The following is a 25918-nucleotide window of genomic DNA, read 5'->3' on the forward strand; positions in this document are numbered from 1 at the left end:
ACATCCCACGGTGTAAACTTTTGGTGTGTGTCAGTGGCAGCAGAAAGTCTATGCCCAATAGCAGGTGGACTGCATCAGCCAATGACATCTAAACTAAATCAGGCGCAAACTGAAGCAAAGCTTGTGATATCGGTAATGCGTCGTTGACATCTCACAATGTATTTCAGGCTGTATGGTGCAAGGACCGATATTTTGGGCTTCAGTGTAAGCAGAACAATGTTGACGTCACAACGTCATCGGCCCTTTCCGGCGTCCGACGACGCACATATTACACTGCATGTTGCAAATCAGCTTTTCATGTAGTACTCGCCGAGACAAGAGACTGCTTTGGAGTGACTTATATTCATTTGCCGCCGTTTTAGGTCGTCTATTTTTAAATTATATATGTAAACTATGAATGAAAAAAATAATGAACAAACGTTAAGACCTGATATTTTCTTTCTTTTTTCTTCCAAAAACTATACGAAAATCAACCATCTAAGATTAGACAACAACGACAATTATTTTGTGCGTCAAAATACCCCACAATAAGAAGATATTATATATATATATATATAAAAACAACACTCTTGCTTTAGGGTATGTAGTCATTTCAACAGAATTTCATGTTATTCGTCTTTTACTATGTCTCCCAACACTATCCAGCCATTCGTCGTGGATATAAGCGACGTGATGGGCGATCGAGATTTATTCTGTTTGGAGGTCTCAAATAGCACTGCCACCAGTACGGTCACACTGTTACTGGGCGTAAATATGCAAGAAGGTAAAGGAAAGGGGCTGTACGTAGCGTATCAAACTTGATTCCAACTGCGTCAGAGACTCACAGGAGACTCTCCAAGACCACCTGACGCTGCATTGCTTTCAAGGACTTCCATTCCAAGGCAATAATTGCCTTCGTTTTACCGCGAAACCTCCTAAGCTGTTACTGACCCACAACCAAAGCAAGTTACCGTTGCGCACACGGAGGAGAGCTCCGAACCGGAGGCAAACAGCTGCTTGCTTAGTTCCGCCTGGTATGAGATGCAAACCGGACCCGATCTCCACATTCTCCGGTCCTTGCTCCCGATGGTCCTGTGTGCTGTGTAGCGGATAATCTCTAGAATTTCACGTCCATCGTTTCCTATAGAAAAATAGGGAGACCATGTTTAGCCAGAAATGGCTACCTCCTCCTACAGCGGCCGGCCGTCGCGTCGGGAAATACTATTTGACGTTCTTTCGTCAGACTCTAGACCGTGTTCTATGCAAGGTTCTTGTGTCGGACCCTCAGCCGTGTTCGGTCTTTCTATGGTACAGGTCAGAACGGCGCGACGTCATTGTCCCTCAATGTGTTGTTACAAGGAGAGTGAAGAAACGGATGCTGCTAGCATATATGTAAAGCAAGTGAGGTGCTCCTACAAACACTCATAAGAACACCCAGCTATCAAGAGTGGCACGGACAGAACGATGGGAACAAGGAAGGACTGGAGATCGGTATTTCACTGGCAGGCAAACAAAAGGAATGCATTACGAACAGCTCAGATATTGTCACACCGCTCGTAAAGCGAGGTGAATCTATTGGAAACAAAATCAGCGGCATGGTTGAAGAAAACGAGTGTGTCCGTTTCGATCGCCAATTTTAGTTTGTCTTCACATAAATGTTTTTTGTTGCTTGTCATCTTTTCTCGGTCTCTCCCCCTCTCTCTCTTTAATTTTTTTTTTTTTTTAAGTTTTTTAGTTTTTATTGGCCAATGTCAAACCAAATACTTCCGCCTCACCGGAGAAATTTGTCGAAGGTTTTAAGTATGAAGCTGCCTCGGGCTCGTGTTTGCTCAGAAAAGCCATCCTTTCCACGGGCTTTGCATCCGCTCCCTTCGCTCAATGAATCCCGTTGTGGCTTTTGTGCCTCGCACTTTCCATTTCTGGGCCATTATGCGTCTGAGTCCTGCTACGTCCTTCCTTCTTTGTCTAAAATTGCCGAACCGTGCTTTTCTGAAAGTGGAAAGGGCAAAAGCACAGAGCAGAAGTCTTCACCGTTCTTTCATTCACGTAGCCAAAATTAGCCATGCTGCGTGTGCAGGCCTTTTCACTCTGACGTACCTGTCTGCGCTTCCCGCTTTTCTAAAACACGCCTATGACGAGGGGACAGCAACACCACATCAAACTCCAACCAGTTTGCGTATGACTCTTTGCGTTTGCTGCTGCTTCTACAACCGAGTTTCCTTGCTTCTTACATTGGACTCTCTTGTATGATCCCTGTCCCAAATCGTCGCCACCTAAAACGGGACAAAACAAGCTTTCCTGTACCAGTGCGTTCTGCTGTCAAATTGGGGTGGCGTTTTCGGCTTCTGGTTTCCTCGCTGTCTCTTTACGTGTCACCAGCAAATTGCAAGCGTGTGCATCCGTGGTCAGCTTCCGTGACAGGGTCGTAACGGTGTTTATGCTTGGGTATGACCTTGCAGCGTAGGATGCACCAGCTCCACACCATACTTTGCAGGTGCGTCTAGATGCGCGAGTCAGGGAGGCAATCGGTCCCAAATGCAACTCCGGAGCCATGTTGCTTCTCTACAGGGAAGACAAGTCAGAGCGGCGTGGTCAACATACGTGTCAAGAGGGGCAACCGTGGTCTGGGCTCCTCAATGGCCCACGTTGCCATCGTTTTCCTTTCCTCACTCTCCCTCCGCCTGCCAGTACGAGCAGTCCCCTTCCCGCAGCGCGGCAGGTTTTCCTGAATGCAAAACTGGATGTAGATGGAAAAGAGGAAAACAGAGGGGAAGTGACAAAATAGCCGTCATCACTCAAGCTCAAGCTGTACATAAAAAGGAGCACACTTTCCGGATCTCGTCGCACCGTTTTCTCTTTCTTCACCTTACTTTTGCTTGTTGTCAAACCAACTCTAGAATTACCTACACTCACTCATCCGACTGTTTCTTTTATGCAGCAAACTGTCAAGAGCTGATTTATTTCTTCCGAAACCAATCCCTTAACATGCCTTCCACCGACGCTCCCCAGCAGCAGCAGCCCATGGCTGTCAACGCCGACGACAGCATTGTCACCGAGCAGCCGGTATGTATATTCGGCATCGTCCCTCGTGGCACAGCTTGGCATCCTCTTGGCATCAAATTGCATTTGTTTTTCTGTCTTTACTAACGCTCAAAAGTCCCTCCAGGCGCAGCCCGAGATGCAGCCAGAAGCGACGATGCGCGGCGGTTTCTTTGAGGAGTGTGGTTGCTGCGGCTGCAGCGAGGAGTGCGCCTGCTGCTAGATCAGGTCCGACAGTTTAAAAGACATGGTGCTCTTTGAGCGACGTCGTGAGGTTCTTTTGACAATCAACATATCCAAATCCACTGCCGATGCCGTTTTTGCTCTGTTTGTTGTGCAAGATTGCAACACCTCGTATTGAAAAACAATTGCGCGATTTACCGTCCTGGATCATTGGGTCGCGAGGTAGATTGTCAAGGAGGATCAGGTCCGCTTTCCAGCTCATAAAACGCTGTGACGTCGGCGATTCGAGACACGCATGTGCCGACGGCCCGCCTGCCTTCTGTTGTCGGTATGCTTTTACGACGTGTTGAGAGTTGACGTTGCAGTCACTAAACTGGGTTTGGCCTAAGACAGGTTTGGCGGGGAACCTGACTAGAGAGGCCGTTGGGGCACTTGTCACTGTTGGTGATTTCTTGGCAGCGGTCGCCAAGACGGGACTTGTGCACATCACAGGCCTGAGCAAACCTGGACGATTCGGATCTAGACCACTCCAGGAGACCTGAGTGGCTTTAGCGAGTCAGACACTCTTAAAACTGTTGGCCGACAGGCACATTTGCATGCAAAAGAAAGCCGAGCGGCTCATACAGCTAGTTAGATGAGTAGAACAATCGAGATAAATCATTTTGTGAATCGCTATGGCTGGCCTCCTTATTGTCGCTACAGCCACCGTGATTGAGTATTTGTTTACCCATGGCCCAGGTGACGAATCATGTAGTCACCGACAAACAACCAAGCTCCCAGAGTACCGGCAACGTGAAGGTATTGTAAGATGCAAGACCATACGACACAAGGTGGTCGCATGAGGAGAGCAGTGAAACAACACGAGAACCAGCCATGACGAAGGAACCGGCGACTTGCAAAGGCGCACAGAAAACTATGGCAAGCCAATGAGGCGATGGAAGCACGACAAGCTGGAGCCCCCCGCACGATCCGAGGCCGGAATCAGACGGGGCGGATGCACCCTGGAAGGCGGCGCTTCCTGAGGATTCGGAGTCGCCAAGAACCGAGACAACGGCGTCAAGCACAACATATGTCGTACTCCGTAATTCGTAGGTAGACGTCTGGATAAAAGTGGCCCGTCACCTGTTCCTTGGCCAGCAGGGGCAATGAGGCAATGTATCGCAAGGAGCAGGAACTCGCACGGAATGAGCCAACGGCAACAATGTGGGCTTTCCAGCAGTATTATCGCCTACGTCCCTAGTTACAACCAGAAGGAAAATTAGTATGAGATGCTGCAGTCCAATCAGCCGCTCGGGTAGGCATAATTGTCCCGAGCATCCTTGCACACTTCTACTGCGGAAAGCTGCGAGTGTGCTGGGGGCCCCAGCTTTAATACACTGGCGGCTACGCAGCGGCCAATGATAGCGCGCGCCCACTGCTGTAGGGCGCTTATATCAGACATCCTAACGTCGTTTGGCTCGGCTAGCTTCCTCGCGCCTCGACGTCTCAACCTCTCGCGGTGTCGACAACTAGACAGTCCTCGTAGACGCGGTCATGACTCTGTCGTTTTGGGAGAATCTCATTTCCGCCTGCGCAATAGGAGTGCGCGTCGCGTTCGCTGCTCTTGGTGGCAAGCGGCCCGAGAAAGCCCGCTTCTGACCTGTTCCTGAGAGTGCTGCGGCGATTCCTCTTTCTCGCTGCTGTCTGATGTCGCCGTGGGGCGGCGAGGATGTTTGGGACATTTGGCACGTTGATATTTCTCTTGTAGATGCTGCTCCTGCCAAATGTTGCGGGACCCCTGCAGACTCCAAAATAGGAAGCAGCAACAGCAACAGCGACAGCCGCCTGCCAAAAAAGGCTCTTTGGCATGCGGACGAATTAAATCGGCTGCTTTGCTTGGCCGGCAAGGATTCGCTACTTCCCAGAATCGTACTTCCCATTCTTGGAAAGCAGCTTCATGACAATGGCAGGAGCATGCAGCTGGGCGGTTCTTGGCCTTGGCCGCCCCCTTGGGCCTCATTCTCACACACACATGTTTTGCCTCGTCTTCTTCTCCTTCTTTTCTCTTTCTCTGTCTTTCTCCAAGCGTTTTCCTTCTTCTCTCCTTCTATCTTTTCTTTCTCTTGCATCTGGTTTGGGTGCTACACTTCCAAGTCGTTCGTTTCGCATTGCCCAGTCTTTCTCTCCTTCTCCCTCCTATCCGTTCCCTGACTCGATCCGACTCTCCGACACTCGTTTTTCGTCGCTTCTTTCTTCCCCCCCTTCGACTCTTCCTCCTTTCTTGTCCTCTTTTCGTTTTCTCTGCCATCCTTTCTTCCATTGGCACACTTCCTTTGTTGCTGGTCTTTGTCTATTGTCGAGTGACGCGGTGGTGTGGTTGGATGCTGTCACGTTTCATTGTTCTCCCGCCTTTATTCACGAACAATAACATTAACCCCTCCACATCCACTTGTCAATAATAGCCTTGCTCGACCACGAGACCTCATTCAGGATCCTGACTCGAATTTCTGTCAGGAGATGACGGTTTCGTTTTCTTTTTCTGTCCTCTGATTTCACCGTATTCCGAAAAGCATCTCATTTCAAACCTTGCTTTTTTTTGTCACTTGCATCCTTTTTCATCTCCATTTGCCAGCATCATTAAACTGGACACATTACCGAACTGGTCCTCTGGCAGAGCCATTGCATCATATATACACAACACCATTCATTCTTTCCCCTTTTCGTGAGCCCAGTGCTCCCGCTTCAACACAACGATGGACGACCTACGCACCTTACAACCGAATCCATTCAATACGCCTTTTGACGACCATGACGAGCAAGCCAGCCATGGCAACCATGGCAACCATGACAACCTCGGCAGCGGCCACCACCATACCGAGACATCGACTGACCGCGAGGAATGGGAGGATTGGGATAGCGATTGTGACGAGGAGATCCCTGGCGGCCGTGACGAGCCGCTCGACGACCTTCATGGCGAATATCCGCCACTGCTTGCAACAATAGAAGAAGCGCCCGACACGCCAGCCGACTCTCGCAACCCAACGTCCATGACCAAAACCAGGACCTTTTCTTCCAGACGCTCTCGAACAAGTACCACAATGTCGACCGCCGTCGTACTTCCCGCACACCATGCGGGGCCGAATCCGTCCCGGCTCAAGTCGCGTGCCCGTCAGAAGGCGCAGAACGCAAAGGCCGGCATCCGCCTGGTCACCGACATGAGCAAACTGCGCAAACAGCAGCAACTGCAGCAGCAGCAACAGCAACAACCCCCTTCAGGACCCGGAAAATTCGTCGATGCGGCCGCTCTCCTCGCCCTTGAGGGCAAGCCGTCTGAGTCGTCCATTGGCACCTGGCACTGGCGGAGGCGAAGAGCCAACAGCAACGGAAACGGAAACAGCAACAAAACCGGAAAGTCTGGTTCACCGGCTGTCGAGCATGGACAGGACCTTTCTCCCAATGATCGCCCTATTGTCATTGGCATCAGCCTACCCGAGGACGACCTCGTGGGCCGCACGATCAGCCCACAGACGGCCACCATCGAAACTCCGATCAATATCCCAATATACCATGGTAAAGGCACCACCGCCCAGAACTCGCAGCTCAATCAGATGTCTACGTTGTCGCCGCAGGCGCCAATGCAGTCGGTCTGGTCGCCGGATACCGAGGAGGGCTCGCCACGCAGCGCCGGTGCTTCTACCTCGCGTGTTGCATCCAGTATCTACTCCCAGTTCACTGGTCAATCTGTAACTGCACAGCCAGCCCCACCTGTTCCCAGCCTGCCATCTGCCTACCGTGACGCACTTGGTGTGGGAATCGCGCCAACAAACACGATAACGGCAAGCCATGATAGGTCGGCACGACACGACAGCCTACGTCTCCACGACGTGGATGATTTTGACAACGACACGCCCATTACGCTTTTTGAAGAGGACGGCAGCCCGGCATCGTACAATCGACTGTCCAGGTCTCGCGGTCGCCATGTCCGGTCAATGGCAAACACAATTGACACTACACGCTCGGGGTGGTGGGACCACGTACAGACCCCATTTACGGAGCAAGCGGCACACTCGTTCATGGCAAAGGCTTCTTCACCTCTTACACCAGCATCGGCCAAGTCGCCTCTATCGGCGGCATCTCTGCACGCCAGGGACGTGATCCCGGCAGTTCCTGCTCTACCGCCTACAAGCACTGTTTTACCTGCACAAACGACAACCACATCTACTACACCCATCTCTCCCCTTCTGACACCGGAGGAAGAATGGTGGAAGAGAAGCACCGCCGATGAAAAGAATGCCGTGTCCACTGAGGCACAAAAGCCCGCTCTGGGCATCTCCACCTCCATTGCCAATTCCCATTTCTACCGTGTCAATGAGCGTTCGCCGACCGTCGCTTCGTCCTCTCGATCTGCGGCGCCTGCGCCTGCACAGCGTGTCGTTACTCCTCGTCTCACGCCCAGAATTGTCCAGGTATCCGAAAAGGCCAATGCGGCGCCATTGACCGGACGCAGTGTGCTGTCTGATCGTGGCGACCGGGGTCGACGAACACCATCCGAAGCTCCCCCACCCTACGAGCCGCCGTCGCGGCCCGAAATGACGGTCCGGTATCGTGCCGTATTCCCGCCGGGTCACCCTCTGCGTGTGGATTTTCCACCTTCTCCTGGTCCAGTGTCTCCCGGCTTGGCACATACCATGACATCGCAGGGTGGCATCCACATGTCCGATGTGCCTTTAACACCTGCTGGTGTGCGGAGCGCCGCCGCCGCCGCTGGCACTCCACTGCCTACCCGGCCATCGGGCGCACTTCTGCCAGGTACTGCAATGGTGGCGTCCAAAGCAGCCACCAAAGTCGAGCGGTCTCGGCGCCGGCATGAGAAGGAAGATGCGGCTGCCATGCGTGCGGGTAGCTTGTGGCGAGGGCGTGGCTGTTTACCAAACAGTGGCTGCTTTGGTCGTAAGGGTGGTCGTGAGACCAGACGACGGCACCGTCTTATCTGCATGGCCGTTATTGGCACTTTAGTCCTCCTGTTCGCTCTTATCACTGTACTGGCCGTTACTCTGTCCAAGAAGCATGCCGCGCCTGCAGAAGAGTCCTCAATCTGGCTCAACATCACTGGATTCCCACCTATCCCGACTGGTGTGGCGACTGTCATTGGCACGGACAACGCCGTCAACAAACCAGGCTGCGTATCCCCAACGTCGCTTTGGAGCTGCACGCTTCCCAAAGAGCAGCAGTCCGGCAACGGGGCATTCTCCGGGGATGAGCCATCGTTTTTCCTTGATATCCAGTTCGACAACAGCACAAAAAAGCTATGGGACGTCCCAGCCGGAACCATCCCGACACCTATTCTCCCTGCTACAGGGAAGGCAACTGCCACGGCCACGACCACCGCGACCACCGAGCCGTTTGATGCTGGGTTTACGCCGCAACCCGCACCGCCTTCGTTCCAGGAGTTGTGGTTCCTCGGCAATACAACCGATGGAATTGTAGCCAACAATAAGGCTGGCGAGCCGACGCCGTTTTACATCACATTCTTGTCCTCTGTCAATGCTACCGCACCCGGTCCCAACGCCGTTTTGGGTCGCCGTGACGCAACACCGACGGCTGCCGACGGCTTTCCGCTGCCATCAGTCAACGCAGACGGTACAGGCGCGCCGGCTGTCATGCACCCTTTGCCAATCCAGCAACCTCTTCGCCTCTACGACCGCGGTCTGGCTACGGAACACTTTGGGTTCTACTCGTACTTTTCCAAGACCATTTACGTGCAGTCCATCGCGCCCGACTCCAGCCCGCTGGCTAGTGACGCCAACGGCGGCTCACTCGAAGTTGACGCCAACCACATTGTGACCTTTCTGCAAACGCGGTTCCTGGTACAAATTTGGACCCGCATGGAAAACACGACGAAGCTGCTCAACACCAGTGCAGCGTCGACCAACATCGGCAGCAATGCCACACAGCCCGGCACGTTCCCATACCCAATCAGCATCACCGAGGACCTGCACGGTGGTGACTTCTCACAAAAGGGCGTTTTTGCGCGCGCTATGAATGGTCTTCAACAAATCCAGCTGACCAATGCGTCATCTATCATTGACAATCTTTCATTTGGTGGCACGCTCATTAACCATGGGACAAACCCGACCTTTGGCGGCACCGACGGCGGCACGGGCGGCTGCCAGTGCACATGGAACAACTTTTTAGGAGTGAATGGAAATACTGTTGTCTGAGAGTAGGAATTGAAATGGATATGAAGACATTTTACGTTGCATAATAGTAGGGACATATTGGGAGGACACAGTATGCATTGCATCTACGGCGTTATCATTTTTGGGCACGTCGACAAGCTGTTGGTTGTCGCTTAATTTCTTGAGTTGTCTTGTTTTTATTCATACATAAAATTGGCATTTACCTATCAAACAACGCCGTCCTCTACCTGTAGCTGTGAAACCATACGCATTTATTTGTTTGGTTGCCCCTGAGCTGGTTGCGGTTGCGATCACGGTCACGTGCAGCCCTTGTTGCGTGAAGTTTTTTTTGCGCGATTCAGGAATATCTCGAACGAGCGACTTACAGCAGTAGAGCGCCAGGTCCCGACAGCCCATTTAACTTTAATTGGCCCCCACGCCATGTTTATATTATAGAATCTCTGTCTAGGAGTTTAAGTTGATGCGGACCTTCACACGCATCTCGTCGCGGCAGCCGTGTCGGCTGTACCTTGCTCATCATCCTTCCCAACCCTCACCTGTTCATCTCGCCTCACTATCCGGCACGGCTTGTCAAGTGAAGGAGTCCAGGGCATTAAAGACCGGAAGAGGATTTGCTACAACAGCACCTGCATCGGATGCCCAAGCTCAACGCCGCTGGGCCAACAGCCTGCTGACCCTGGCTATTGAGACGTCCTGCGACGACACCTGTGTGGCCGTCTTGGAGAAGGAAAGAACAGGGGCTCCCTTCGGCGCGACTCCCCGAGCACGCCTCTTGTTCGAAGAGCGCGTCACGGCCGACAACCGTGCATATGGCGGCATCCACCCGCTGGCCGCCTCCGAGTCGCACATGATAGCGCTGGCGCCGCTCGTGCAAAAGGCTACCGCATGCTTGCCGTCGGGGAAGCCCGACTTTGTGTCAGCGACCCGCGGGCCCGGCATGGGGTCCTCGCTGGCCTCCGGTCTGTCCGTGGCCAAGGGGCTGGCCGTCGCCTGGCAGGTGCCGCTGGTCGGCGTCCATCACATTCAGGCGCACGCCCTGACGCCGCGTTTGGTGGAGGCACTCGACGCAGCAAGGACGGCGGCGGCGTCGTCCACGTCCTCTGCTGCCACGCCGACGACGCCGACGACGCCAACGACACCCCCCCTCGTGTCCTTTCCCTACCTCTCCTTCCTCGTCTCTGGTGGCCACACGATGCTCGTGCACTCGCGCGCACTCAACGACCACCGCATCCTCGCGTCCGCCGCGAACATTGCCGTCGGCGATCTGCTCGACAAGTGCGCGCGGGCCATTCTGCCACGGGGCTTCATTGCGGCGGCCGAAGCCAGCGCCGGCCGCAGCCTGCCCTACGGCGCCATCCTCGAAGCGTTTGCGTTCGAGGGCCAAGACACGGAAACGTACAGCGGCTACCAGTATCCGCGTCAGCGGTGCGACGAGATGGCGCCGTTCGAATCCGGCCATGGCTGGCGGCTGGAGGCACCGTTGAGCAGTGGCGTCCTGCGCCATGCGCTGCGCTTTGACTTTTCGGGGCTCAACGGTGCCGTCATAAAGGCAGCCGGCGGTGATCCGCACATGGTTCCCGGCGGCCCCGGCCGTGTTCCCAAGGTTCCGAAGAGTACCGGCCCCCCTGCGGGACCAAAGATCACCTTGCCCGAAAGTGAACGCCGGCTGCTGGCTCGGGGGACGATGCAGCTGGCGTTTGAGCACCTCGCCAGCCGGCTGTTGCTTGCACTGAAGACCGGTGCAGGCGGCGGCGGCGAGGGCAGAGATGCGCCCCCGACATGCCTTGTCGTCTCGGGCGGTGTGGCCAGCAACCAGTTTCTGCGGTACATCCTTCGCTCGGCGCTGGAGGTGCATGGGTACGGCCACCTACCAGTGGTGGCGCCGCCGCCGTCTCTGTGCACAGACAATGCCGCCATGATTGCATGGGCCGGCATGGAGATGTACGAGGCCGGGTGGCAGTCTGACCTAACTGTGCTGCCGATCCGCAAGTGGTCCATGGATGCCAACGCGGAAGACGGTGGAATCTTGGGCCCCGACGGCTGGGTGCAGAAACGTGCACAGTAATAATACAAGAAACGATACCCACTCTCATAGTCAACGATATTTACGATGCCAAATTGTAGAACAGAAAGTAATGGACAGCATGCATTTGTATAAAATCGCCAGTAATGTATTCGTAGAGGTAAAGAATAGAGAAAAATGAAAATAAAAGAAACGAGTCCAAAGTGGTGGTACAGTATACATAAACGAGACGGGGTGACGAAAGACAACAAGGATCAAGCGTCGCCATGGATGACTGGTTGGCAGTATTGTTGTCGGGTCCTCTATGCCGGTCATCGACCTGCCCCATCCCATCTTTCCTTCTTTTTTTCTCGGTATTTCTTTCATTTTTCATGGTTGACTTCATCCGACCAGTATGGTCCGTCCCGGTTCTCCGCTTTACTCAAACGAGCTCGTCACGTTGGAGAACTCGCCCTTGTCCAGTTTCGTCTTCCAGAAAATGGGGTTTGTGTCGTTGAAGCCGTGCTTGACCCAGCCCTCCTCCTTGACGTGGTACAGGTTGATGAAGCCGCCAGAGTACGCGTCGCGGTGCGTCGCCGCCAGAATGCTGCGCCGGCCCAGCTCCAGGGCCTCCTCCGTCGACAGGTCGTACTTGTACTCGGCATCCAGCACACCGTACGCAAAGGTCTGGCCGGAACCCACACAGAACAAGTTGCCCGAGAGGCGCGTGCCGTCCGAGTCCACATAGTACAGCGCGGGCCCCTCCTCGGGCGTCACGCCCGCGCACATGGTGCCCATCGACAGGCCCATGCCCTTGTAGCTATACACCAGGTTGGCCAGCATCTTGGAGGCCGCCGCGACCGAGATGCGGCGCTTGTGCCGCAGCTCGTGCAGGCGGCACTCGCGGCCGAGCCAGGCCAGCCAGTACTGGCAGTCGGCCGCGCCGCCGGCCATGGTGCCGAGCAGGCAGTTGTTGATCTCAATGACCTTCTTGACGGTCTGCGAGGCGATCCAGCTGCCGGCGGTGGCACGGGAGTCGGTGGCGACGATGATGCCGCCCTGGAAGCGGAAGGCGAGGGTCGTGGTACCGTGGGCAATCTTGATGGGGCAGCTGGGGTTGGAGCGGTCGTCGGTGGCCGCACGGAGCCATTGCGAGGGCTGATGATAGTTAGTAGACGTCAGCGTCCGGAAAGACAAACCAAGGCAGACGCACCTGTGCTATCGGGGGGATGGCGAATCTGTGCGAAAGGCCTGGCATGGAGCCGTTGTAGTCGAAGTCGTCGTTGTCGTCGTCGAACTCGTCCGGGTTCCGGAAGGCCGGGCGGCTGTATCGCGCCACGAGAGTGTCCATTGTGAAAGGGTATCGCGAAGAAGGGCGCGAGAGGGATAGGGGCGTGCAGAGAATGTTTCCGGTCGGCTGGGCAGCTCAAAGATAGCTGAAGCCGGTCGTCTCAGTCGTCTCGATCGTCTCGTGTCTTTGATGATGCACGTAGCTCGGGATGTACACGTGAGAGCGATGAATGAACGAGTCGACGATTGGAAATCACAAACGGCCGAGAAATGCGACAGTAGACAGCATGCAGATCGAAAAGCCCAGAGCAAAACTGGGCGTGGGTGGTGATGATGTGATGTGGGTTGTGAATGTGTTTTGGTTCTGCGAAAGGTAGAGAAATGGAGGCACCAGCGCCAAACGTCGACTTCGAGCTCCAAGGCAGCTTTGCGACGCGTGCTAGCTTTGCCTAGAGCTGCGTTGGTTGTGCTGCAGGCGGTACCTTAGCGCTGCCAGGCCTGCAGCTGGCAAAGGCCGCCCCTAACACAGCCGGTTTAGTCAGTGCCTTCGCTGCCTTGTGGCCTGAACCGCACTGGCGTGCAGCAGCCGCTCAGGAACTTGACGCAGGAACGTAGTGGGTCCGTGCCAATCGTGTTGTTGCCTTAACAATGAGGCATCAATTCCGTAACGCTGATACGGCAGGGATAAACGTACTGATGTGTAACCGGAGCCTTTTCTTACGACATTTTGCGCAGAAACTGTAGAGAGTTATACACCGAGCCTTGTCAGGGCAGTATCCTGGAAGATTTGTGGTTATGAACGTACACACCAAATAAAAGCGGTTCCATGAGTCTCCTGAGATTTATGAAACCCATGTACTGAGATCCATGCACCGCCAGTAAGAAAAGATGCACAGTTTTGCGTTGTGACTTGCGAGAGGACTCGTTGATCTGTGGAGTTTGTTCAGGGTCTGCCTTTGATGATAGAAGACGAGGGCTCATGGCCTTACCACGAGAGGCAGCCGCAGCATTTGCAGGTACCAAGTTACAGACATTGTGTGGTTTTCTCGTCAATCACCCCCTATGATCCCCAGGTCTCAACTGCTATTACTTTCGACAGGCCTTGGAGCAATGCAGACGTGCCAGATAGCGCAAAGTGCGAATGCATCCGTTGATAACGTGTTTCCAGTGATCTCAAAGCAGGCTTCTGGCGTGGCACCGCTTGTGAAGAGGGCGTTGTTATCTGTGACTGCCCGTGAGAAAACAAGCATGTGCAGCTGCAGTGTGTGACAATTCACGCTCGTTGTTGTCTACATATACGAAAACGGTGCAGAAACTCAGAAATCTCGTAATTGTGCGATACGAACACATTCCCCTTTTACACTGCAAATGGTCACCGTGTCGGTGGGCGCGCCTGCCCCTTTTTCACCTCCTTTTTTCTCGGTTTCGCCGCCATGCAATTAGCGCCAGTCAGAGGGAGCCTTCCCAGAAACAGCCCTCATCGCCAGTAAGTGCCCCGCTGAAATTGGAAATGACAGAAGGGCCCTGTTCCCAATTGCCAACTGCCCTGTCCTGGGCCTAAATCCTTATGGATCGCCAGCTGGACCCTTCCTGCTACTGGCGGGACCCACTGGATCTGAACAGCTAAAGCAACCGCCCAGGGGACACGCTCCATTGGACGAGTTGTGGCTCCTGTAGCCCTGGTGGCTCCTGCCGTCTGGTGTCCTCCACCAAATTGGAGTCCCTGCCATTTCTGGTGCAAAATTTGTGTAGTCGACTCCTAATCTCTGCTGCGTATTCTGTATTGCCCTCTTCCTCTCCCTTTCCTTGTCCCTCCTCCCCTGTTTCGAGAGACGTCAATCCCAAGCCTCGTTGTTGGCTTTGTTGTTCTCTTTTCTCTTTTCTCTTCTCTGAGACCTCTCGCCAGCCTATCGCCTTGCCCGATCTCGTCCTCCGGCGTTGCGGCTCGGATCCTCCTGTTTGGATCTCCAAAGACGAACAACCCACAAAGAAACGGCTTCGCTGTCCGTTCCCCAGCCTGTCATCTAGCAATTTTGCAGTCTTGGCAAGCTTTCGTTTTACGGTTGCGCGCTTTTCCTTTACCGTACCCGTGTCTTTTTGGGCCCCTTGGCCTTTTTTACGATTCTATTCTTTCCTTCGTCCTCTTCTTCTTAGCTTGTTCTTTGTAATTTGCAACCTGTTTTCTCTTCTGTCTCTCTGCGCTAGCAAGGGAGGACGCGAACGAGACTCAGCCGCGCTCTGGGACGACGTCGGCATCGACGACAAGATTGAAGACGACAACGCGATAGGACGACCTCGATCCTGGCGACGTGAGCAGGCCAGGTCTCGCTCCTTGACGACAACTCTCCCTCCCTCTCTACGACACAACCGACCATGGCGCGACCCATGGGACCTGTCCGTCTAAAGCGGGCCAACCCCGTTACCATTGCCATCGGCGCCGTGCTGTGCATCTTCATCCTCTACTTTCTGATTGCCTCAGGCGGCTCGCACACGATATCGGCCGCGCGCAATGCCAACGCGGCCTCGCACCCGCTGTCGCCGCCGACGTCGCCTTTCCGCAAATCGAACAGCAAGGGCAAGCCAAAACCGCCGCCCGTGACGCGCTACAACATGAACAACATCACCACCACGTCGAACCCCATTGAGAACAACGAGCACATCTTGGTGCTCTCGCCCATGGCGCGCTTCTACCAGCAGTACTGGGACAACCTCCTGAAGCTGTCATACCCGCACGAGCTCATGACGCTCGCCTTCATCCTGCCCAAGACCAAGGAGGGCAACGCGGCGACCGCCGCGTTGCAGGCGCAGATTACCAAGACGCAAAAGTTTGGCGACGAGAAGGAGCGCTTCAAGAGCATCATTATTTTGCGTCAGGACATTGACCCGCCCCTGGTGTCGCAGGACGAGAGCGAGCGCCACAAGATTGAGAACCAAAAGGCGCGCCGCGCCGCCATGGCCAAGGCGCGCAACTCGCTGCTGTTCACGACGCTGGGTCCCTCCACGTCGTGGGTGCTGTGGCTCGACTCGGACGTCGTCGAGACGCCGCCCAGTCTCATCCAGGACCTGGCCTCGCACGACGCCCCCATCATCGCGCCCAACTGCTTCCAGCGCTTCCTCAACCCGGAGACGAACAAGATGGACGAGCGGCCCTACGACTACAACAACTGGCAGGACAGCCCGACGGCCCAAGAGCTGGCGGCAAGGATGGGTCCCGACGACATTCTGCTCGAGGGCTATGCCGAGATGGCCACGTACCGGTCGCTGATGACGCACATGACAACGCCCGGCGAGAGCCCGCACCAGGAGGTGCCACTGGACGGTGTGGGCGGCACGGCGCTGCTGGTCAAGGCCGAGGTGCACCGGGACGGCGCCATGTTCCCGGCCTTCCCATTCTACCACCTGATTGAGACGGAGGGCTTCGCGCGCATGGCCAAGCGGCTCGGCTGGGTCTCGATCGGCCTGCCCAACTACAAGGTGAGTTCTGTTGGCTCCCATTTTGCCTTTTGCCTTTGCCTTTGCCCTGTCCGTGTGCTAACAAGCTGCAGGTGTACCACTACAACGAATAGGAATAGATTGGAGCAGGCATTGTCGCCTCGGATGTGGACAATCCCAAAGTATGCCACCACGACTACGACCGTAACGATTCAAAACCACCTTTATATACTCTATATACACACGTTCGTGAGGATCTATCTCGACGTCTCTTTTCTTCCTCTTCAGTTTCGACCATCGACAATTTACGGGTGCGCGGTTCTTCTTTTTCTCTGTTTGGTTAGACGAGCGAAGCAGGCCCAAAAAGCAACCAAAGCTATAAAAAATAATACGACAAACCACAAAAAATCCCAGGGTGTTGATGTGGATTCAAAACTTTATAGAAATCTGTCATAGGTGGCTTCTTTTTTGCGTCTTCGTCTTCTTTTCTCGTTTTGGTATCTTCATACGTTGGCAATTCATTTGTTTGTTTCTTCGTTCTCAATTCTTCTTTAGTATCCTTTATTTTTTGGTTCCGCCTAGGGTTGGTATGGGAAAGGCGTCTTTGTATATTACGAAGGGTCACTTTCGTATCCTTGTGTTAAAATCATGCTTTCTTATGCTGCATTGGACTACCTGTTCGGCTATGCACTTCGCAGACGTGGATCAAATTGACTCGAAAGCATCATGGATGTGTGTTTTCAAAGTGTCGACATGAGCTTGCTCCACGTGTGAACAGGACATACATCAGCCAACAGTCCTTGCTACCTCCGCCAAACGCCTCATTATCTTCACGATCAGCGAAGACGTCTTGCTTCCGCTTTGGCTCTTTGACACTTGCTGCCAGATGCTGTTTGCCAGCCATGCCATCTCAACTGGTTGAACTTATCATGCAAATTCCGTGCTGCTTGTTCGCCCGCTGCTTCGTCTACAAGAACGTTCTCGCTCTTATCCTTTTGGTAATGATGACACGAACGAGGCGATTGCGTGGGTGATAGAGGACATAGCGTTTGCTATTAGAAATAATTGCACAAAAGCGGCGCAACCAACAATGGCACTGCTTCCCGTTATCATCGCAACAGAGAGACGGTACTCCAGGAGAAAGTATGTGCATCTGCAGCCCAAAGTCTTGCCGCTTGCTTGCAGCCTACCACTGACTTTATGAGATGTCCAACTCGCTGTATCGAGACCACGAATACCCCATCATGTTCTCCGAAACCAAAAATATCTACCCCCATGATCGCGAGCCAGTGCTCGAGGCAGTATAGAAAAACAAAGCAATAGCATCAGACGAAATAGAAACCAATATATGTAAATAGATGTACAGATAAAAGAAAAGAAAATAGCAATGCCGATGCCGATGCCATGGTATTATAATCGCAAATGATCGTTCCCCCTCAACGACATCCCCCCTCCTCCTTATATACCCTCGTACCGGTGCTCTTCGCACCACAGTGCCACCAGCCGCGCCGCCGCCACCGTGTCCCCTGCCCGCAGCAGCGCCGCCAGGTCAATGTTCAACGGGCTGTCCGTCCCCGGTGTGCTCAGCAGCATCCGCACCGCGCGGATGCACGACACCACGGTGAGCGCCGGCGTCCACGCCGACTGCAGCAGATCCAAGCAGACAGCGCCCGTCGTCGGGTGCACATTGGCGTGCTGAATGGGCGTCACAAACGTCACCACAGGCGGCTGGTTCGGGTAGCCCGCCGGCAGCTGGATCGTCAAGAGCCAGCGGCCATTGTCGTAGCCGCCGCCGACGCCGCCGCGGCCGTTGACGACGGCCTCCCACGCAAACAGGTCGTCGCCGTCGGCGGCCGGGCCGAGGCGCTCAATGCCGCGGTCCGGGTTGTTTTCTTCGAGGGCGAGCCCGGCCTCTTTGGCGGCCGCAATGTCCGCCTCGGTGCCCGACGCGTCGGCGGCAGTAATGGCATCGGTGGCGGCCTGGCGGGCGGCGAGAAACTCTTCCTGGTCGGCCTGCCAGCTCTCAAACTCGCGGAGCAAACGACGGGTCGCTGTTCGTGCGGCCATTGTGTGCGTGTTTGTGCGCGTGTCTGACGCGGGAACGACAGTAAGATAAAGCTGGAGTTGTCGCAATTCGCAAAAGTGCACGGCAGCTGTTGCAGAGCTCGTATGCAGGGGAAAAGGAAACGGTCGGCTCCTAACGGGATATAGAGGTCTCGTAAATAAAACAGAAACTGCAATTGGAGAATGCGCTGATGCTCAAAGTCGATGACGAGCAAAATGAAGCCGTCGTTGCTGGTTGTTGTTGTTTTATTGCGGTAGGAGAGCCGGCGCTGAACGTCGTAATTTGCCTCCAAAACATCCACGTGAAAGGCACCATATTCTGTACAGCCATAGTAACCTCAGTAAATCTGTCGCTGTGGGGGTCAGCTCTCAGCAACTCGGATTTGCTTCAAAGCTTGAATTACCTAGGCAATTGCCAATTAGCGGCCAGCGGCTGAGAAACCGCGCTAACGGTTGTGCCGTAGATCCACACGGTTTCTTAGCTGTAAGGCTCAGAAGGGCCAGTTGAAAGATATTTCCGTTGGAAGTGACGTTTTGTATCTACATCTATTCGAAACTCTCCGAGCACATAGTCCTTGATGGCCACACCACAACACAAAGACACAATAGTTATGGAACACAGAGTTGGAAGAGCAAAAGGTACATAAAATGTCGTTCGTTAGTGGCTCTTTGTAAAGAAAAGAGAAAGAAAATACGAAGAAATATGGGATGAAAAGGTAAATAGGAAAAAGAGATGGCCGCCGAATAGTAAATGTGCCTCTCGCTGTTCTGGTTGTGTAAGTCCAGACGCTGCGTCTGAACGTTTGGGAAAAGAACACAAAAAAATTGTTAAGAAAACAAGATCCGAAATAAGTCAATGGGAAAATCAGACATCACGGCTTAGATATGGACAAAGATAAGAGCCAAACATCTCCAAATGTTGCTCCGTGTGAATATTCCGTTCCTCCTCTTCACATGCACACCTCATTCTCCCCCTTCGGGTGCTGCCAACTGGAAAGCGCTCCGCTCGCCGTTCGTCATGCACAAACAAAAAAGTGCTTCATGCTCATCATAAAACAAAAAGAAAATGACAAAGAAAAAAATGAGAAAAGAAACGCTGTATGAGAGCTTCAAAGAACGACAGTGAGGTGATGAGAAGATGAGAGAGTGTAGGTATGAGAGAGTGAAGGAAATAATTGCATGTGCTGTGTGGTGCACAAGTGGTGATCGTATAAAACGATTGCGTGGTTGTGTAATATGCGCACAGTGACGTGTCGACTCGTCTCACGAAGTAGCCTCGTCTTTCGCACGCCAGAATTGCACCATCCGGCTGATACGCTTCGCCTTGCTGTACTTGCCCTTCTTCTCGGGGTCCGTGCCACTAGTCGTGCTCGCGCTGTCCAGCTGTACCTCCATCGACAGCTTACTCCGCTCGCCGTGCGACGTGCTGATCAACCTGTGCAGACTAGCCAAACTAGAGCGTCTGCGTCCAAAGGCTGTCGACGTGAACGATGCGGGCCGGTCGTTGCCACGAGATGCCAGGTACGCGCGAGGTTGGCCACCCAGAGGCGGGAATTGCGGTCCGTTCTGGTGAGCGGCGCTTTCGCGCGTCATCGTCGAATTACTGCTGGTCAACGAGGGAATGTCGCTCGAAATACGGACCTCCGGGCCCGGCTCGCCCAAAAGGAGAGACTGGAAGTTGTCCTCTGTCACGGACGAGGGCGCAGTCGAGATCCGGTTGGCATCGTACGACATGGGCGAGCGAGGCGAAGGGAAGGCAGACGACGGGGCCATCGAGTACGGACTGACGGGCGCAAGGGAGCCGGTCGCCGGCAGGTGGAGCGGGCTCATTTCAACGGGCGCCAGATCCTTGCCCTGCATGAGCCGGTCAGGTGAGTGAATGGTCGAGTCGGACGAAGACTCCATAACGAAGTCGCAGCCATCGTCACCAAAAGTGAAGCTGCCCGTATCCTCTTCAACAATCACATCATCGTGGAGTGAACTGGCGGAGTACTCAGACTTGAGGCCCATGCTTGGCTGAGTCTTGTCGTCGTCGCTCAGCCCGCTGAGTCCACTGCCACGGCGACTCAGAGCAATAGAAGATGTGGCATCATCACTGGTGGCAGATGAGAAGTCGAGGCCGCGGTCGTAGGAGGAGCCCTGGGCACCGTCGGACGAAGTGACGCGGATGTCGATGCTGTTGGAGTGGTGGTCAGGGAAGTCCGATGGGAACTCGGATGGTTGGCGAGGCGGCGTGCTGGACAGAGAGGACGTCGAATGAACAGAAGTCGGCTTCGAGCCACCTTCTTGTTCCTGAGTAGTAACCGCGATCGAATTCGTCTCTTCAGTCGTGTCAGCGGCCGTGTTCTCCTCCTCCTCCTCCTCTTCAAACACATCTGCCATAGCGGTCGAGCTGCTGAAACGGGGGATGCCCGCTCGGTTGAAAGGCGGCATTTCTGGCGCACTCTCAGCACGACGATGGGAATAGTGCATGCCGGGTCCAGTGAAGCGGGTCATACCAGCAGCACTGTGCAACTGTCTCTTCGACAGGCCACCAGCCCGCTGCGCAGCTTCCCATTCAGCGTTGCGGGGAAGAGGAGTATTGAACGGGCCCAAGGCAGCATCGAGATCGATCATTGGGAGAGATGCGTCATCGTCGGGAACAGAAAGAGATGGCGACGGAAGTGGCTGCCACGACGAAAATTCCTCACGCGGCTCAGAAGGCGAGCCCGAGGGAGTCACAAGAACAACGGGCGGCACAGAGAAACCTTCTGTCGTGGAAGGCTCGCTGATCGCCAAGCCAATTGCCTCAGCAGGCAGCTCAATCGACTCCTCGCCATCGCTTTCGGCTTGAGACCGAATCGGAGGCGGTGTCGGAGCACGGCGACTCTTACGACGAGGCTTGGACTTCCGTCCCAGGATACCCCACGTCTTAACCTTCTTCTTCTTTTTGTTGTTGCTCGGTTTCCGCGTCACGGTCTTGGAGAGCGACATTGCGTCATCAACGGATGCGTTGTTGGTAGACGCAGCACAGCGATCCGGACGTTGTGTTGAAGCCTTCGGTGCTGCGGTACTAGCGATCTCGACCAACGTTGGTGAGGCCTCGTCAGTGAAGACGGGGCTGTGCGTGGAAGAACCCTTGGGCGAGCTGATGCTGCTGTTGCTGCTGCCACCGATAAAGGGGTCAAGGCTGAAGAAGGACCACCGCTTAGGAGTCTTGCTGGGGCTGGGAAGAGCTTGCATGGCCGCTTCTGGGCCAGCAGCTTCGGCGGGCATGGCAGCCAAAAGCGGAATCGAGTTACGTCTCCGCGGTGACACGCCGTCATTATCCTCGGGACCAATAATGCTTTGCGTCCGGTCAAGAACGGCGCCAGCAGTGCTGGGCCTCGACTCAGTGACTGTGCTCCGTGACGGACTGCGAGCAAGTGGCGAAATACTGTCACGCTCAATGCCAGCTGCGATCGATGCATTCAGAGAGACGATGGACGAAATGCTGCCAGACACGGAATGATTGCCGCTTCCTGTCGGAGGGCGGGCAGTCATTGTGCTTGAGGTGTCGCTGGAAACAAGAGACAAAGGACGCGGGATGAATTCAAGTGTGTCCGAAAATCCAACTCGAGCTCGTGGCTGTGCAGTAGCCGCTTTGGGCGAAGATGAGAAACGCTCCTGGTCGCCTGTCGGCTCCTCTACTGATGTTGAGGCTTCCGGTTCCGAAACTTCGTCGGGCTTCGTCGTCCCCCCGGGTGCTTTGCCGTCCGTAATTGACAGCGCCTTTTCACTCTCGGTAGTATTTCTCTCTGGGAACGTATACGATTTGTTCTCCCTATAGTCGAATGCAGAGGGACTATTTGGCGCGCTATTTCCACGAGAAGGCGGGTTCGGGCTAGTTGGTTGCAAAATGTCGGAGATATCGTGACTAGAAATCGCAGCTGACCGCCGGTGGGCGTGTCCACGACGACCATGCGGCGGCCCAGCCGGTTTGGAACCAGGCGCGCCAGACGGTCCAGAAGGACTGTTCAGAGGAGACAGGAGAGGCGACGCAAGGCCACTCTCCGACTTTGTGGGGCTGGTGCTCATAAATGTAAAGGCCTCGCCATGGCGCACACTACCGCCGACAAACTCACTACCACCTCGTCTGTGTCCACCGCCGCCAGGCCGCGAAGGAATGGTCCTCGGTGAATGGGGAGACAGAGGAGGACTGAGGAAGGCGTGGTCGGCCGTGGGCGGAAGACTAGCGCCGGGGTTAAAGGAGAAGTCGGGCAGCGCGGGCGAGCGCGATGTACGAATGGGCGTGTTGCTGGCCGGCCCAGGCGACAATGTGCCACGGTCGTTCAGGTCAGCCACGGACTTTGGTCGTCTGCCGGTCGCGCGTGAGTAAGAAGAGGGAGCGGAAGTCGAGGGTCGCGCAGGAAAGACGAAGTCGGGGATCGGCGGTGGCGGTGGGATGTGCTGGAAACGGGGTGATGCTGGTCTGTTGGAGGAGTCTGAAGTACTATGGAATGTGCAGTCGATGTTGCTGTCGTCGTCGAAACGTGGGGGGATCGACACCGGAGACGGAATGGGGCGCGGTGAAGACGGCTTCCCGAAGGGCTCGCTGGCGGTCGTCATTGTGAGGACGTGCGCGTCCATGTTCATGGGTGCTTGCGGAGGTGCAGGGACTGGTGGAACGTCCATGCTCAGAGCCGCTGCCATGTTTCTGTGCCTACGCCGCTCTGCGGCTCCAGAGAGAAAACAATGAGCAACCTAGTTAGAAAGCCGGGACATTGGGGCCAGGCGATAAGGACGCAGGAAGTAGCAAGAAACGAGCGTTCCGGGTGCGTTTGCGGCAGAGTCGACTTGCAGACAAAACCAAGATGAATGTCGCGTGGAGCTGAAATCCAAAATAAATTGGCAATCCTGGGTCGCAAAGCCGTAATACTGGGCAGCTCTAAGGTAGTCGAGTCGAATCAGGCGCGGAGTCTGTCAAAGACGTGTGAATATCAGTAAGCCAGTTTGCGCTAGGACGACAAGGCAAAAACTAGACGATGCAATTGGGGCGTAAATTCAGGCACGACTAGGCAAGCCGCCAGCGGTTGAAAGAAGGGTTGTGACAATGGGGACTGTTGAAAGAAAGGGATGACAAGAGACATGGGGAACATCAGGAACAGGGCACCAACGGCCAACCCGTCGTAGTCTCTTTTTTTTGTTGGTATGTTCGTACCTGAACAGCCTTTAGCTCTCCTTCACGATATCATAAAGAATTCGTTACGGCAAGAAAAGGAAACGAAAACAAAACGCCGTTCGTGAGCAAGCGCAAACCGACTGAACCAAAATGACTGGGAGAGAGCCGGGTCGCAACGAATGAATGCAGTGAAATCGGAATTAGGGGTTGCAGGTGCTGCGCTGATCCGATTGTGCAGTTGCAAAAACACGGTTCGAAAGACGTCGACGGAAAACGAATGCAAGAGAGTCGATCGAGCAGCAAAAGGAGGGTCGACGGTAAGGAGCGGACGGGCAAAACCAGCAGACGCGGAGCGAGGCGTTGGACAGTCTCAAGGTGCTGGAGTTGACCCAGGGCGTTTTGCGATCGAAATGCGAGATTATTGGTTGCGAGAGACCAGAAAAAAAGATCCCAGCCGAATGCGAAAATGGGGGCAGAAAAAGCACTTGAAAAGAAGAAGAAGAAGAAGAAGAAGCAAACACAACCGTGTAGGCGACACGCGCTGCTTCGCTGTTTGCCTGGCGGAGAGGTAAAAAGAAAGAGAGAGGGAATAAGGAAAGGAGAGTGAGGGTGAGGGTTGGTTGGTTAACGAAGGCGAAAGGATTTGGAGATTCGAGGAGGGAAGGGAAAACAAAGGGCACGGATTGGAAATGAAAGGGAAGTGAGGAAAGAGCGACAGCGACCAGGCAAAGCAGGGCCAGAGGGCAGGGGCCAGTGCAGCGAGCGGAAGGTGGTTGTGCCAGTCGGTGTCGTGGGCAGGGCACTAAAGCATGCAAACACAAACAGACACAGTGAAGAACAGCGAACAGCAAAAGACACGAGAGTGTGGGCGGGAAGGAGCGCTCGGGCAGGGGCAAAAACAGGCAACTGGGTGGGTGGAGATTGGGGGAGGAGGGTCGGAGGCAAGAGCGACTTGGAGACGGACAAGAGACATAGGAAACGAGCAGAAACAACGAAGCAGGAACAGGCTCTGAAAGGCTGGCAGGGCTGTACTGCTAAACCATAGGGGCAAACACAGTGATAGGCTAGACAGGACAGACCAACGAAGGGGACGATCACCGCACGAGAGAAAGCCTGAGTCTCCACGCATTATCTCACTATGAAACTACGGAGCATTGCGGCGTCTCCGCCCAACGGGCTGGACGCTATTTTGACCGTTTCCGACCATGTCGTCTATTTCTGGGCCCTGGGAGCCTGGTTCAGCTGGCAACAGGTTTTTGTTGGCGGTTAGTGTAAAGATACTCGGCCGTTAGCGGTGGGAGCGCAAACAGCGGTACGAGGAAAATGCACGCGGAGGAAAGAGGAAAGACGGCGGGCGAGGCAAGAGCGACTGGCAAGACGGGCGCACGCGTAGCGGAGTCTACACCACGATCTCAAGGGTGTGGTTGCAGTATGGAGGCCCGCAGGACAGAGCACGACCACGTCGAAAACGAGTTGTACCAAACTCTGCATGATTCTTCCATTGTGATCGTTTTTATATCGGTCATGGCTGTATTGTTCACCAAGAGACTCGACTGCCTGGTGGCAATTATGAGAGATCAGATAGGGAAAGAACGACAAGAGAACAAAGAAAGTAAGAAACAGGAAAGAATCTAGGGACTGGCTCCCTCTCACTCCTGCCCTGCTGCTCTGTCTCTTTATTTTGCCGAAAGTGTTGTTCGAAACAGGCAGGTCCAGCTCGCCAGCTGAGGGCTGAGAAAGAAACACAGGAACGAACATCAGGAACACAGCAAGTTCCTTCCCTGTCAGGTCCCTTTTGGTACATTCCGGTCCCAGGATGTTTCCTTCCCCTCCCCCCAACTTTATCGATGAGAGCCCACTCACACATCTCTCTCACCTTGAAACATCCCCTGCTCGTGTCCTGAAGTGGACTCTTTAATGAAAGGTTCAGCCACTGAGGAGCCCCAGACGGGGGCTGTTGAGATGGTGGGAAGGTAAGTCATTGGACAGTCAACAGCACTAACGCAGTCGCGCAGTAGTGTGTCCTTCGGGGCAACTGCAAGTAGCGTTGCAGTGTTGCGGCAGAGTGTCAATTCGAATTGACAGTGAACGCCGTTGTCGAGAAAAAAAAAAAAGAAAAAGCAAAAGAAGAAAAAGAAGAAGAAAAACGAGATGGTACCAAGCGGATGCCGACAGGTCCAAGTCCGTCTCTTCTCAAGTTGTGCAGACAAAGCGGTTGTGGGCCGACAGCCGGGACGTCAACAAGGCGAGAAATGGGAACCGCCGAGCAATTACGGAACAAATCGAGCAGGTTGTCTACTCGGTATTGGCATGGTGAGCCCAACTGTCTCAAAGCGGACAACCCGCACGAAAAGCCAAGGAGACGCCGAGGAGCACACCAGCTGTGGCCTCGACCTATGATGAGAAAAATAAGTCGCCGATGAGGACGGCTGAAGTGGCCTTCAGCGCACAGTTCTCAAGGCCCTACCAGCCTTAGTAAATCCCGGCTTCTTGGGGCGGAGTTTGAACACGGAGGAAGAAATGGTAATGGGAGAAGACGAAATAGGAAACAAGAAGCAACAGAGCAACAGAAACAACAGAAACATCCAGACAGACAGCCCTCTCTAGCTT

At 54.4% G+C, this 25918-nt stretch overlaps 6 protein-coding genes across 6 annotated transcripts; 3 read left to right on the forward strand and 3 right to left on the reverse strand.

The window, feature by feature from the left end:
- Window positions 1-5933: 5933 nt before the first annotated feature.
- On the forward strand, window positions 5934-9401 carry SPBR_08105 (uncharacterized protein; the record flags this gene model as incomplete). Its single annotated transcript, XM_040766343.1, has 1 exon — window positions 5934-9401. One exon carries the CDS (start codon window positions 5934-5936, stop codon window positions 9399-9401), a length of 3468 nt encoding a protein of 1155 aa, XP_040614613.1.
- Window positions 9402-9840: 439 nt separating this feature from the next.
- Window positions 9841-11445, forward strand: SPBR_08385 (O-sialoglycoprotein endopeptidase; the record flags this gene model as incomplete). Its single annotated transcript, XM_040766623.1, has 1 exon — window positions 9841-11445. The coding sequence occupies one exon, from the start codon at window positions 9841-9843 to the stop codon at window positions 11443-11445; it is 1605 nt and encodes a 534-aa protein (XP_040614614.1).
- Window positions 11446-11820: 375 nt separating this feature from the next.
- Window positions 11821-12733, reverse strand: SPBR_08607 (20S proteasome subunit beta 5; the record flags this gene model as incomplete). Its single annotated transcript, XM_040766845.1, has 2 exons — window positions 11821-12540; window positions 12596-12733. The coding sequence occupies 2 exons, from the start codon at window positions 12731-12733 to the stop codon at window positions 11821-11823; spliced, it is 858 nt and encodes a 285-aa protein (XP_040614615.1).
- Window positions 12734-15045: 2312 nt separating this feature from the next.
- SPBR_08521 (mannan polymerase complexes MNN9 subunit) lies at window positions 15046-16238 on the forward strand (the record flags this gene model as incomplete). The annotated part of the gene is made up of 2 exons (XM_040766759.1): window positions 15046-16146; window positions 16218-16238. The coding sequence occupies 2 exons, from the start codon at window positions 15046-15048 to the stop codon at window positions 16236-16238; spliced, it is 1122 nt and encodes a 373-aa protein (XP_040614616.1).
- Window positions 16239-17562: 1324 nt separating this feature from the next.
- Window positions 17563-18171, reverse strand: SPBR_08709 (peroxin-4; the record flags this gene model as incomplete). Its single annotated transcript, XM_040766947.1, has 1 exon — window positions 17563-18171. One exon carries the CDS (start codon window positions 18169-18171, stop codon window positions 17563-17565), a length of 609 nt encoding a protein of 202 aa, XP_040614617.1.
- Window positions 18172-19431: 1260 nt separating this feature from the next.
- Window positions 19432-22839, reverse strand: SPBR_08107 (uncharacterized protein; the record flags this gene model as incomplete). The annotated part of the gene is made up of 1 exon (XM_040766345.1): window positions 19432-22839. One exon carries the CDS (start codon window positions 22837-22839, stop codon window positions 19432-19434), a length of 3408 nt encoding a protein of 1135 aa, XP_040614618.1.
- Between the last annotated feature and the right edge of the window lie 3079 nt (window positions 22840-25918).

This window comes from Sporothrix brasiliensis, assembly GCF_000820605.1.
Source record: "Sporothrix brasiliensis 5110 chromosome Unknown Cont22, whole genome shotgun sequence".
NCBI classification, from domain to species: domain Eukaryota; kingdom Fungi; phylum Ascomycota; class Sordariomycetes; order Ophiostomatales; family Ophiostomataceae; genus Sporothrix; species Sporothrix brasiliensis.